Genomic DNA, 14,049 nt, shown 5'->3' on the forward strand with positions numbered 1-14,049 from the left:
GGGCGTGACGCCTGTGCCTGACACGAGGCAGGAGGACAGTGCAGAGACTCCGGGCTGTACCCACGTCCCAGGAGTGGTCGGGGTCGAGAACTATAACGTCCTGTGCAGCCAGATACTGATAAACCTGGGAAGCCACAACGGGCAGAGAAGATGCCCTGAGGAGTCCTTGTCTGGGTCCTGCCGGGCGTTCCAGGTTCCCGGGAAGTGCTGAATGCATCAGATGGAACCCTCGAGAGAGAACCGGTCCCAAGCCAGCAAACGCAAATGCCATTCAGCCCATCTCGGCGGGCTGCATGCGACAAGGGAGGACACAGAGCCTTTGCTGAGTTTACCTCCTGGCACCGAGGAGCTGCAGCTGGGGACAGTTGATTCCACGCTCCCCTCCTCTGGGCAGCCTTCCTAGCTTGCATGCCTGCTGCTCAGTGGCCTGGGAGCTCCCGCCCTGTCCCTGTCCTGTCACCGAGGGTCTGCCGGGCCACCTCCAGGACAGTCTATGACAGTGTGGAGGACCGCTGGGCTCTGCTCTGGGGCTGCCCGCTAAGTTCGGTTGTGGTGCAGGTATCCAGAGCCCAGCCTTGGTGCTGAGGCTGCAGGATGACCCTTCTGGAGCACAGGCTGAGCCACCGCTCCCTGGAAAGCCCTGGGGGCTCTGCTCGCCTGCTCCGCGGCCTGGCTGCCCAAGGTGGAAGCTTCACGATACCCAATAGCCACGTGGTATTAGGGACAGGGGGCTGGGGAGGCGGGTGTCCCTCGTCTTCCAGGGTGACACAGAGCACAAGCAAAGACGACTCAAGGAGGTGTTCTGACCCTCGTGGGGGAGTCCAAAGTGCTTGATGGCCTCGGGGCCCTGAGAGTGTAGCCTGGAGAGGCAGGGCAGCCCAACCACAGGGCTCTCCATTGGGGTCACTGGGAAAGAGGATGCGGAGGCGAGGCGGAGTTATACCCTGGAGAGGGGCCGGGCAACTCCTCCGTGTGTGGTGCAGGCAGTGGGGGGGGGGGTCCCAAAGCTGTCCAGGAAGGAGCAGGCAGGAAGGCAGGCAGAAGGCGCCCCCACCCAGCTGGGCTCTCCCGTTTACCACAGGGGCTGGAGAGCTACAGAGCAGTCATGGCAGATCTGAAGCCGGCTACAGCCAATGCCCAGCTGCAGTTGCCTAGACTTGTCAAGCGGGGAACCCCCTGGGGCCCCGGCTTCCTGGGGCTGGAGGCAGCTATGAAGGCTGGGCAGGGCCACCTTCCACTGAAGCCTGCTGGCCTCAGGCAGCCACCAGTAGGTGCAGAGGCAGGGTGAGAAGGCAAACAGAGCAGATCCGAGGGCTTGCTGCAGAGAGAACATGCTACACACATTCTCCCAGATGCATGAGCAAAGCAAACCACCAGAGACTACAGACCAGGGTGAGAGCGGGCAGCCCGGGTCCGCCCACCCCGATCTGGAAACCACCCATCCTGGGGTACCTGGCCCCGCCCTGGCTATGGCTCTGGTAAGTCACGACGCCCCCAGGCCTCGGTCGCTAGGGCACGTGGTGGGCTCTGCCTTAGGCCCCTCACTCCTCTATCGAGAGGAGCCCTCAGGGATGGGGGCAGCCACGTGGCCTTCCTCCCGCGTCCATCAAGTACACAGATTTTATTCGGGACACGCACGAGATGCCGGCTGCGCCAGCCAGGAGGCGCAAAGGCAGGAGCCTTCCGCGGGAGCGCGCCTCGACCTCAGGCTGCTGATGCGCGGCCCCGCGCCCGCTACTCCCGGTAGTGCACCCTCTGGTGCTGGATGAGCTGGGAGCTCTGGCCGAAGGCTTTGCCGCAGGCGCCGCAGGCGAAGGGCTTCTCGCCCGTGTGGGTCCGCAGGTGCCGGAGGAAGTGCGAGCGGCCGCGGAAGGCCTTGCCGCACTGGCCGCACTCGTAGGGCTTCTCGCCCGTGTGGATGCGCTGGTGCTCGATGAGCACCGAGCTCCAGATGAAGGCTTTGCCGCACTGGCTGCAGGCGTACGGCTTCTCGCCCGTGTGCAGCCGCTGGTGCCGCACCAGGTTGGAGCTCTGGCTGAAGGCCTGGCCGCACTCGCCGCACTCGTACGGCTTCTCGCCGTTGTGGATGCGCAGGTGCTGCGTGAAGTGCGAGCTGTGGCTGAAGGCGCGGCCGCACTGGCCGCACTCGTAGGGCTTCTCGCCCGTGTGAATGCGGTGGTGCTGGATGAAGCCCGACCAGCCGCGGAAGCGCTTGCCGCACTCGTGGCAGGCGTAGGGCTTCTCGCCCGTGTGGATGCGCTGGTGCTTTAGCAGCAGCGAGTTGTACTGGAAACTCTTGCCGCAGGCCTCACACCTGTGCGGCTTCCCGCCCCGTGGGCCACCCTGCCGGGCCCCGAGGCCCGAGACCCGGCCCAGGCTGCCCGCCAGCTCGGCGGCACGCCCTGGGCCGCCCTCTGTCCCCGAGGCTCCCTGCAGCCCAAGCGGCCCACGCCAGGTGCCTCTCTTCTGGGGGCGGGGCCCGGCCCCCGGTGGCTGGCCTGCCGGTGGCTCCAGGCTACACTCCTGCCCAAAGCTGTCTCCACACTTGGGTCTATGGGGAAGGCTCCTCAGAAGGGTCCTGAGCACCCCCGTGTCCTGGTCCACCTCGTCTTCAGGATTGTGTGGCTGGGGAGACGACGGGGCCCGCTCGCGCTCCAACTCGGGATCTGAAATGAGAAACGGGAGAGGCGGAGAGCTCAGCCGCCCACCAGGCTGTCCCTCCGCGAGGACCCCCATCCCGTTCCAGATGACAGCACCAGGGTGAGAACACACAGGGTGCGCGTGCATGTGGAGGGGGGAGGCCTGACAGGAGATTCAGACTCAGAGCCAAGCAGAAAAGCCCCTGATCCTGAGGACGCTGCCCACACGGCCCCGGAGCTGCTCCACGGATCCCCAGAGGACACCCCAAGGGCTTCTCTAGGGGAGAGAGGCGGGGGTTGGGGTGGGGAGGGAGAGAAAAGAGGAGCTGAGGGCCTGGATGAGCGAAGCCCCAGGGGAAGGGGGGTGGGGACCAGAGCTCGATTTAGGGGACAAGTGGAGGCCGAGGGCAGTACACAGGGGTGCCAGGACGACTCCCCGATTGCTGGCCAGTGTTGCCAAGTCAGACACTCTAGCCGGACAGGCAGGTGGATATGGGGGTCTGTGCTGCTCTCACAGCCCAGAAAGTGTCAGCAACAAGACCGGGACTGAACGGGGGGAGGGGCTGTGGGGGACAGAAGTGAGCGCTGAACCAGGGACAAGTGGGGGCCCGGGGCCTGGCAGCGGTGGTGGGCGCTGCACAGAGCCTGGCGTGCAGCAGCCGCAGGTAAACGCGCTTCTGGGCGGGGCCCCGAGGCAGGTTCTGCTTGCTCACCTGGCCAGCAGGTGTCTCTGCCAGCCTGGACCTCCTCCACGTCCCGGAGATCCTCCTCCTGTGGTGGCTGGGAGAGCACCCCAGGGCTGCATCCGGGGAAGCCTGGGGGTCACAGGGGGGCTGGGGCTCATCTCCCCCTCCTCTGGAATGGGTTGTACCCCCCCAACACACCTCCTTGCCCTCTGGAGGTTCGCTGAGTGGGAAGAACACATCTACCTGGGCCCTCGTCCTGGCTGTCAAGAGCTGATTTGTGTCCTCAACTGTGAGGGGAGTGAGGCCAGGCCTCCTGTGGGACATGGGGCAGGGAAGGGACCCCGGACTCCCAGACGGCTGAGTGTGAGTAGGGTCCAGGGGCACCACACACCGCAGGACTTGGACATCCTCCCCGACCAGTTGGCGGCTACTTCCACACCTGGACACCCCCAGATCCTGCTGGGGGCGGAGCAAGGCTGATGGCTCAAAGGCTCAAGATCAAAGGCTCAGAGAGGGAGATAAGGTGACTGACTCCTCTCACACGGGCCTGGCCATCGCGGCTGCTTTTTTTGCACCCCTCATCCCCTAAAGAAACATACTCCAAGGGACTGTCCTCTAGGGAGCCACTGCTCACACAGCTCGACCCCTAGCCTCAAGCACTGCTGCCCGAGTCCCGACCCAAGCACCAGGATGCAGGAGCCCCAGAGCCCAGTGAGCTGCCTGCCCGCAGTGACGGTGCAGGGAGGCAAATACCATGTTGATGGCCGTGGAGGTGAAGCTGGGCCTCGTGGTGGTGGTAGGCTCCAGGTGTCTCCGGTGACTTGAAAGTGACAGTGGACAGGACATGAGGGGGCTCCTGACCGTCCTCCGGGGCCGCCATCTTCCCCCAAGGCCTGCTGGAGGAGTGCACACCTGGGAGCCGGGGAAATGAAAACCACGGCGAGATGAGGGCGTCAGAGGGGTGTGCGGGGTGGGGCCGATCAACCACAGGTGAGCTGGAGGCTCCTCCCCCGGGGGAGGGACTAAACGCCAAGAGGTCACCTGTGGGGCCCACAGTGCGAGGCCACCGGGGCCCCTGGTGTGTCAGCTCTGCCATGTGCGCAGCGCCAGGGCACCCGCACGAACCGAGCCCAGGCTCTCCTCCCAGCAATGCCTGCGGCGTCCTCCCAACCCAAGGCCTTGCCCACGGAGAGAAGCAAGCTGGTTCTCCCGGAAAAACCTCCCCCATCACAGCTGGGGTCCGCTGGCCCTGGGGAGAGCAAAAAACTGAACTTTGCCTGCCGGAGCAGGAACGTCCTAGGTTAAGTCTTAACGAGACACTTCCAGAGAGGAAAACCCCCCTCAGAGGCCGCAGGCTGGGACGCCTCACATCCCAGCCCCGCCCAGGGTGCTCCGAGCCTCCTCTGGGGTCAAAGATACTTTTCTTTAGTCTGGTTTGCAGGAATAGCTTGGTCTAAACTGAGGATTTTTCTTTCACACTTGCACGAAGTAGGAGGCCTTATCTGGGAGTGAAAAGGGGCAGGGGAAGGACGAAAGGTAATGTACATCCAATAACGGTGCAGGCAGTGCCTGCTCCAAGGAAGCAGGGAGGCAGACGCCACAGGGCTCCTCACCAGTGGGGGCCTCCTGGGTCAGCCCCCGACAGACCTCAGCCCCTAAAGATGGGAAGGCTCACCCGCAGCCAGGTAAGTGGACACACGGTGGGGCTGCAGTCCTGACATCTGGGTATGCCACATTTTAAATATCTGGGAAAGGGCACGGTCACCCCTAGCCGGGCTCTGAGGGGAGGTGGCGGTCACAAAGGGACGCCAGTGCAAACGTCCACGCTGCTGCAACAGGCTGAAGGCAGAGGGGACACAAATGGCACCGGCCCAGGAGCAAACCCTCCTCCACCCCGCCTCCCAGCTTGGAGCCTGTGCGCCACCGGAAAGAGCCCGAACTCGGGGCGCTTGGCAGCGGAGAGCAGGGTGCCCCGGCTGAGTCCGGCCACGGACCTCGGGCCAGGGGCAGCTCTGAGCCTCTTTTCCATCTGCAAAGTGGGCATCACCACAGCTCCCGTCCCTGGGGTTCCGGGTGCGTGGGGAGGCGCCCCGCAAACGGACACCCGAGATCGTCAGGAGCCAGTGTGCCCCCTGCGTCTCGCCATCCGCGCCCCCCACGCCCCGCCGAGGCCAAGGTCTCGGCGGCTGCGGGGATAACGCGCGAGTGCGGCCTGGGCCGGGGGTGCCCCGCAGCCGCCACCACCGCCGCCCGGCGCTCACTCACCTTCCGATCGGGAGGTGGCCGCCCGCCCGCCGGCCGGCCGGCCGGAAGTGCTCCCGCGCCCCGCCCGCCCGGCCTCGCGCACTTCCGGGACGCTCTAGGTCCCCGGAGGACCGGTGCCTTGCTGACCTCAGAGGCTATGGGCGGGGCAAGAGGACACCTCGGGGTTCAGGCAGGAGGGAGAGGGGGAGATGGCAGGGGAGAGGAGCGGGGTTGTGATGGAGATGCACGCAACATAATTCTCCTTGGATGAGTCCTCCCCGATGGTGGACAGCGGTGGCCGTGGGCCGGACTTTCACCCTTTCCCTTCTTCAGTCTGCCCCGCTGGTTCACTTTCGGAGGGATGGGGGCAGCCTTCTGTTTCCCAGGAGGGTGGACAGACCTGAGGGGTTCTAATTACTCCCATGGAGACTTTTAGCCAATCACCATTTCTCTTCCCACCCCTGCCCCACTGTCAGGGTTACCCGGGCCCCCAGCCCCAGGCCCTGCCAGCCTTCTCAGCCTGGACGTGCACCTTGTCCAGTGTGGAGGCTTCTGCCGAAGCTGCTTCTCCTCATTTTCCAGCTTCTGAAACCTCCAGCCGACAGCGCTGACTCTTCTCTCTCCGGCCTCGTGAATCTTCTCTTTAGCCCTTCGCCTAAGTCACGGATCTAACTCGGGTCCCCACCCTCCGCATCCTGGGCTCTTTAGGACGCTGAACAGCTTCCTTGCCCCCCCGCAACTGACAATAGCACCTCCCCTCAGTTGTGACAACCAAAAACATGTCCCCAGGTGTTGCCAGCGTCCCCTCCTGGGGGCAGAATCGCCCCTCGTGAGAACATCGGCTCTAACAGAGGCAAAGTGAGCAGGGGCACAGAAGGGAGGACTGACAGAGCGCGTCAGAGCTCAGGACCTGAACGGGGTGCTGACAGGGTCTGGGGGCAGGCAAGGTCACGTCACACTGTGGGCATGAAGCAACGACAGGGCCTAACTTTGTTTCCCAGGTAACAAGTGTCCCTCTGCTTTTTGAAAGTTCTCTTTACACCACTTTGCTTTTACAAGAGACCTACGTTAGTACCTGTTTTCCGACAAATCCAAACTGGATTTTAGCTTTTTTTGAATAAAGGCAAAAAGTGAAAACAGCGCTCAGCATTTGTTCTGCAGCAGCTGCAACCGAGGCAGCGAGAGCGGCCCTGCCAAGCTCCTGTGGAACTACACTCAGCACCAAGCTGCCAGGGCTGTGAACCGCGTCTGGGGGCGTCTGCGCTTCGTCTCGATTTGTCTTGTGCGCCATGAGCAACATGTGTCCTAACAAGGTAACTAAGTGCCTCTTCGCTTTATGCCATTTCGGCCTTGGAAGGTGTCAAGGAACGCTCTGCTTTTGGATAGCAGGGGAACTTGTATCCAGGCTCAGAGAGGGGGTGTCTATTGAGGGACACGGTATTTTGCTGCAGCAAGGGGTCATGCCCATTCTAAGTTAGCACATTCCTTTTCTGATTTGTGTGTTGGTCTCTGATAAGTTTGCTTAAGGTGAGGCGGCCCCCAAGAGACGCATCCAGAGGCAGTGACCAGCTGGGTCTCTGGCTCTGCAGGCCTGGGCCAGACCTTGAGCTGGGAGATGGTCTCTTCCTTGAGGCACCTCCCTGGGGACTCGTGACTGTGGGGAGAGCAGCTGAATGCAGTGAACAGGTCAGAACAGATGTTTATTGTAGGAGAAAACAAGATCCAGAGGCAGCAGGACAAGGAAGCACTGACGGATGCCCAGGGCATCTGGGAAGAAACGTGGGGACCAGCGCAACACCCATCTGGTTAAGAGAACACCGCGTGAAAAGCAAGCCCCGGGAAAGCGAGGAGAGAACAAAAGAGAACATCTACCCCAAATGTAGACCACACTTGCTTTCCACGGACTGAAGGATGTGAAAATACAACCAAGTAAAAGTTCAACAAATTTGACTAGTTGGAAAGTTGCATTTCTAGGACTAAAAATAACAGTCGGAAACACTAGACTGGGGAAAGCGTCCGCCCCAGCACGGGCCCAAGGCCACCCGCTGTGCACAGGCGTTTATAGCCCATGGCCACCTCGGTCCACCAGGGGGCCATGAAGAGAGCAGCACCCCCAGTGCTGAAGCTCTCCAGGAAACAAACACGCAGTAACACCAAGAGGCAGGACACTAAAGGCAAACAGGACCAGAATGCTGCGTGGGTCAGGCTGCAGGGACACAGGCCACGCGGGGCCACAGGGAGCTCGCAGGTTGTGTCAGGCGTACCTGACACCGGGGCCGCCCAGTGCCGAGATCGCTGTGGGCACTGGGGCCGGGGCGCCGGGAGCTCACCCCGAGGGACGGCTGTCCTCAGGCCTTGGAAACCCCCGTCCGTGGAGTCCGCAGCATCAGCCTCGCCCTGTGGCTGGGCCTGGACCCTGTAGGGGCTCTGGTCAAGGGGAGGACCTCCGGCTCCCGGCTCTGCTGACAGGTGGCTGGAGTTTGTGCGCAAGCAGCCGGGAGGCAGTGAACTCCGAGCTCGGGGAAGGGGTCCTTGAAGACACCGGCTGCCTCTCAGAGTACACCCCTGACCCCAGGCAGTGGATCCCGGGTCACTCCTGCCCTGTCCCCCGCCATTTCCCTCTCTGGTCCCAACATTGCTTCCGTGGGCCTCGAGACACCCCCTTTACCCTGCCATCTTTGCTCACTGAAAATCCCACCCTCACCGTGACCTCTGTCTGTGCTGCTCCAGAGCAAATGCCCAAGTGCCCCAGCACCAGGGGCTTCCATTGCAAGCAGGGCGACTCGGAGCCCTGGCCTTGCCCCCAGGGCCCAGGCCAGCCCAGTGTCACTCTGCAGCGCATCTAGCTCACCGGCAGAAGAAAGGAATGATCACATCTCGGTGCCCAAAATGGGGACACACATGAGCGGCCATTAGAAATAAAACCCAGGTGACATGCTGGTGCCCAGAGCCTCCCCAGGGGTGCAATGGACCTGGCGAGGGCGACGTGGGCTGAAGCCCATCAGCCCCGCCTGCTCTGTGGCCCGCACCGCCAGCTTCCCTCAGAGCACAGGATCTGGCATGAAGGACCACAGATGTCACGTCCCCGGGACATCCGCAGGTGTCCCCACGTCTGTTCAAGGTCCTCTGTGCCTTCGCTCTGACGCCAGGTCATGCCGTCCCAGCGCCCTCCGTGATGGCCCCGGCAGCGGGGAGCCTGCGCTGTAACTCAGGTGCCCTGACATGTTTCTGCGGTCACTGCTTTAACAGTTCTCCTGTGTTCAGTGGGGAGGGGACACCCTGAAGGGTGTTTGCCGGGACAAGCTCCGAGGCCAAGGAGGTTCTGGCTTGGCCTGCAGCTGTCTCCTCCTGGAGCCTGTCCTACAGCACTCCTGGCTGAGGGGGAGGGGCTGAGCACCTCAGAATCTCGAGAAGGCCCCCTCTGGTTGCTTCCCCTTTACATCTCACTGCCTTCACAGGGCCTATCAGACGAAAACACTTCCCTCCACCTCCACCTGACCCGACGGCAGGCACTGCCCGAGGGTAGAGTGTCTGCTGCCCGGCCACCTGCCCTGCGGTGACAATGCCTGCCCTGTAGTGACAGCCCTCCGCGCCGTGTCCCCGCACGCCCCTCCTGCAGCCCAGCATGTGGACGCAGGGGTGGCCTTTCTCTTCCCTTCCTTCTTTATATCTGGTCCTCCCTGGAGCTCAGGAATGTGGAAGTTTTGCTAGTTTTGAGGCTCTTTTTTACGCATATGTCATCAGGAACTTCTTGCTTTGGGGCTGACCTGCTTTCACAACGGAAAAAGGACAGAAATACCTCTTGAATAAATAAAGAAGCGCAGTTATCGCCTGGTTGATAATTGGGAAATTATCAACAGTTGGGAAATGCCAACGGTGTGAATAAGGCCAGGCTCTGGGCACATGGACATGCAGATGCTGGGACTTGGTGGGGATAACGGCCACAGGTGCTGGGGGAGAGCAAGGTGAGGAAGGAGGCACGGGCTGTGGCTCAACCCATGTATCCCACCCTGGGTGGCAACAAGATTTCAAGGAAAGTGCTCCAAAACTTGGGACTTCCCTGGTGGCACAGTGGTTAAGAATCTGCCTGCCCATACAGGAAATACGGGTTCAAGCCCTGGTCCGGGAAGATCCACGTGAATATTAATAGTGATGGCAGAAACTCTGTACTGCTCGTTTTGAAAGAGAATGCTGTTTAACATTTAACCTTAAGGTTTAATTTGCTATAGACTTTTTTGTTCTTTGATTTTTATTTTATATTGGAGTATAGTTGATTTACAACGTTATGTTCGTTTCAGGTGTACAGGAAAGTGATTCAGTTATACATACATATATGTGTGGGTATATATATATTTATTCTTTTTCAGTTTCTCTTCCCATATAGGTCATTACAGAGTATTGAGTAGAGTTCCCTGTGCTATACAGTATGTCCTTGTCAATTATCAATTTTTATATATAGTAGTGTGTATATGTTAATTCCAACCTCCTAATTTATCCCCCCACCACCACCTTTCCCCTTTGGTAACTGTAAGTTTGTTTCCTAAGTCTGTGAGTCTATTTTTGTTTTGTACATAAGTTCATTTGTATCATTTTCTTTTAAGATTCCACAAATAAGTGATATTATATGATACTTGTCTTTCTCTTTCTGACTTACTTCACTTAGTATGATAATCTCTAGGTCCATCCACGTTGCTGCAAATGGCATTATTTCATTCTTTTTTATGGCTGAGTAATAGTCCATTGTGTGTGTGTGTGTGTGTATATATATATATATATATATATATATATACCACATCTCCTTTACCTTTTCCTCTGTCAATGGACATTTAGGTTGCTTCCATGTCTTGGCTATTGTAAATAATGCTGCAGTGAATATTGGGGTGCATGTATCTTTTGAAATTATGGTTTTCTCTGGATATATGCCCAAGAGTGGGATTGCTGGGTCATATGGTAGCTCTATTTTTAGTTTTTTAAGGAGCCTCCATACTGTTCTCCATAGTGGCTGCACCAATTTACGTTCCCACCAACTGTGTAGGAGGGTTCACTTTTCTCCACACCCTCTCCAGCATTTATTATTTGTAGACTTTTTGATGATGGCCATTCTGACCAGTGTGAGGTGAAACCTCATTGTAGTTTTCATTTGCATTTCTCTAATAATTGGTGATGTTAAACATTTTTCATCTGCTTTTTGGCCATCTGTATGTCTTCTTTGGATAAATGGCTATTTAGGTCTTCTGTCCTTTTTTTTTTTTTTTTTTTTTTTTTTTTTTTTTGCAGTATGCGGGCCTCTCACTGTTGTGGCCTCTCCCGTTGCGGAGCACAGGCTCCGGACGAGCAGGCTCAGCAGCCATGGCTCACGGGCCCAGCCGCTCCACAGCATGTGGGATCTTCCCGGACCAGGGCACGAACCCGTGTCCCCTGCATTGGTAGGCGGACTCTCAACCACTGCGCCACCAGGGAAGCCCTGTCCATTTTTTTTTTATTGGGTTTTTTGATATTGAGCCACATGAGCTGTTTCTATGTTTTGGAGATTAATTCCTTGTCAGTTGCATCGTTTGCAAATATTTTCTCCCATTCCGTGTGTTGTCTTTTTGTTTTGTTTATGGTTTCCTTTGCTGTGCAAAAGCTTTTACGTTTGATTAGGTCCCATTTTTTTATTCTTGTTTTTATTTTCATTACTCTAGGTGGATTCAAAAACATCTTGTTGCAGTTTATGTCAAAGAGCGTTCTGCCTATGTTTTCCTCTAAGAGTTTTATAGTATCTGATCTTACATTTAGGTGTTTAATCTATTTTGAGTTTATTTTTGTATATGGTGTTAGAAAATGTTCTAATTACATTCTTTTACATGTAGCTGTCCAGTTTTCCCAGAACCATTTATTGAAGAGACTGTCTTTTCTCCATTGTATGTTCCTGCCTCCTTTGCATTGATTAATTGACCATAGGTGCGTAGGTTTATCTCTAGGCTTTCTATCTTGTTCCATTGATCTTTAAGTCTGTCTTTGTGCCAGTACCATACTGTTTTGATGACTGTAGCTCTGTAGTATAGTCTGAAGTCAGGGAGCCTGATTCCTCCAGCTCTGTTTTTATTTCTCAAGATTGCTTTGGCTGTTCAGAGTCTTTTGTGTTTCCATACAAATTTTAAGGGTTTTTTGTTCTAGATCTGCAAAAAATGCCATTGGTTATTTGATAGGGATTGCCTTGAATTTGTAGATTGCCTTGGGGAGTATAGTCATTTTGACAATATTGATTCTTCCAGTCCAAGAACATGGTATATCTTTCCATCTGTTTGTGTCAGTTTTGATTTCTTTCATCAGCATCTTGTAGTTTTCAGAGTACAGGTCTTTCACCTCCTTAGGTAGGTTTATTACTAGGTATTTTATTCTTTTTGATATGTAGGCAAATGGGACTGTTTCCTTAATTTCTCTTTCTGATCTTTTGTTGTTATAGAAATGCAACAGATTTCTGTGTATTAATTTTTTATCGTGCAACTTTACCAAATTCATTGATGAGTTCTAGCAGTTTTCTGGTGGCATCTTTAGGATTTTCATGTATAGTATCATGTCATCTGCAGACAGTGACATTTTTAATTATTCTTTTACAATTTGGATCCCTTTTATTTCTTTTTTTTTTTTTTTTCTTGCGTTATGCGGGCCTCTCACTGTTGTGGCCTCTCCCATTTGCGGAGCACAGGCTCCGGACGCGCAGGCTCAGTGGCCATGGCTCACGGGCCCAGCCGCTCCGCGGCATGTGGGATCTTCCCGAAACGGGGCACGAACCCGCGTCTCCTGCATCGGCAGGCGGACCCTCAAGCACTGCGCCACCAGGGAAGCCCCGATCCCTTTTATTTCTTTCTCTTCTCTGATTGCCGTGGCTAGGACTTCCAAAACTATGTTGAATAAAAGTGGCCAGCGTGGACATCCTGTCTTGTTCCTGATCTTAGAGGCAATGCTTTCAGCTTTTCACCACTGAGTATGATGTTAGCTGTGGGTTTGTCATATATGGCCTTTATTACGTTGAGGTATGTTCCCTCTGTGCCCACTTTCTGGAGAGTTTTCTTTTTTCTTTTTTTTAATCATAAATGGGTGCTGAATATTATCAAAAGCTTTTTGTGAATCTATTGAGATGACCATATGGTTATTATTCTTCAGTTTGTTAATGTCGTGTATCACACTGACTGATTTGCGAATATTGAAAAATCCTTGCATCCCTGGGATAAATCCTACTTGATCAGGGTGTATGACCCTTTTAATGTATTGTTGGATTCGGTTTGCTAGTTATTTTGTTGAGGATTTTTGCATAATATCAGTGATATTGCCTGTAATTTTCTTTTTTAGTGGTATCTTTGTCTTGTTTTGGTATCAGGGTAATGGTGGCCTCGTAGAACAAATTTGGGAGTGTTCCTTCCTCTGCAATTTATGTTGTCTATGCATCTATGAATGTATGTCATCTATGAAAGCAATCTGTCTGGTTAGAGGATTCTTCAGGCTATTTCCTCGAGTTGGCTTCAGTAACTCATCTTTCTTCTATAACCCACTTCATTTGAGTTCTCACATCTCTTGGTTCGACAGTTTATCCTTCTAATCTCTGATGTATCTGCCATTATCCTCCCCTTCTCACTCCTAATGGGGCTCCTTTGCTCCTTCCTTCTCTCTTTCTGGATTCCACTGCCAGGGAATGTCAATTTTTATAGTCCTGTCAGAGCACCAACTTTTATTAAAAATGCTCTCCATGGTATCCACTCCCATTAGTCGTATTAATTTCTACAATTTATTTCCTCCATTCTACTTTGAGTTTATTCTGTTGGCCTTTATTCACTTTTTTTTTTTTTTGCGGTATGCGGGCCTCTCACTGTTGTGGCCTCTCCTACTGTGGAACACAGGCTCCAGATGCGTAGGCTCAGCGGCCATGGCTCACGGGCCCAGCCGCTCCGCGGCATGTGGGATCTTCCCGGACCAGGGCACGAACCCGTGTCCCCTGCATTGGCAGGCGGACTCTCAACCACTGCGCCACCAGGGAAGCCCCTTTTTTCACTTTTAAAGTAGGATGCTTAGCTTGTTGATTTCCAGCTCTTCTGCTGGTCACACAAGGCTACAAATTTCCGTTTGGCTTTAGTTGCACCAGAATTTCTGGCAAGTTGTATTTTCATTATCATCCAGGTTTAAGTATTTTATAACTTTCATTATATTTTTTTCTTCTCTCTTTTAAAAAATTTATTTATTTTTGGCTGTGTTCGGTCTTCATTGCTGTGTGCGGGCTTTTTCTAGCTGCAGTGAGCGGGGGCTACTCTTTGTTGCGGTGTGTGGGCTTCTCATTGTGGTGGCTTCTCTTGTTGTAGAGCACAGGGGGCTTCAGTAGTTGTGGCGCGTGGGCTCAGTAGTTGTGGCTCGTGGGCTCTAGAACAGAGGTTCAGTAGTTGTGGCGCACGGGCTTAGTTGCTCTGTGGCATGTGGTATCTTTCCACGCCAGGGTTTTAGCCCAC

The 14,049-nt window shown here is 55.3% G+C and overlaps 1 protein-coding gene across 1 annotated transcript; it reads right to left on the reverse strand.

Annotated features, from left to right (window-relative positions):
- Positions 1-1,727: 1,727 nt before the first annotated feature.
- On the reverse strand, positions 1,728-4,205 carry GLI4 (GLI family zinc finger 4). The gene is made up of 3 exons (XM_007464574.1): positions 4,079-4,205; positions 3,353-3,454; positions 1,728-2,666 (listed from the first exon to the last, which is right to left on the reverse strand). The coding sequence occupies exons 1-3, from the start codon at positions 4,203-4,205 to the stop codon at positions 1,735-1,737; spliced, it is 1,161 nt and encodes a 386-aa protein (XP_007464636.1). The 3' UTR covers positions 1,728-1,734.
- Between the last annotated feature and the right edge of the window lie 9,844 nt (positions 4,206-14,049).

Source organism: Lipotes vexillifer, unplaced genomic scaffold, assembly GCF_000442215.2.
Source record: "Lipotes vexillifer unplaced genomic scaffold, Lipotes_vexillifer_v1.1 scaffold394, whole genome shotgun sequence".
NCBI lineage: Eukaryota > Metazoa > Chordata > Mammalia > Artiodactyla > Lipotidae > Lipotes > Lipotes vexillifer.

Coding starts and splice junctions, on each gene's coding strand:
- GLI4 (XM_007464574.1), bottom strand. CDS start 4,205: ATGGCGGCCCCGGAGGACGGTCAGGAGCCCCCTCATGTCCTGTCCACT. Junction 3,455..4,078: donor CCTCCACGGCCATCAACATG/GTATTTGCCTCC, acceptor TGTGACCCCCAG/GCTTCCCCGGATGCAGCCCT. Junction 2,667..3,352: donor CAGAGACACCTGCTGGCCAG/GTGAGCAAGCAG, acceptor TTCTCATTTCAG/ATCCCGAGTTGGAGCGCGAG.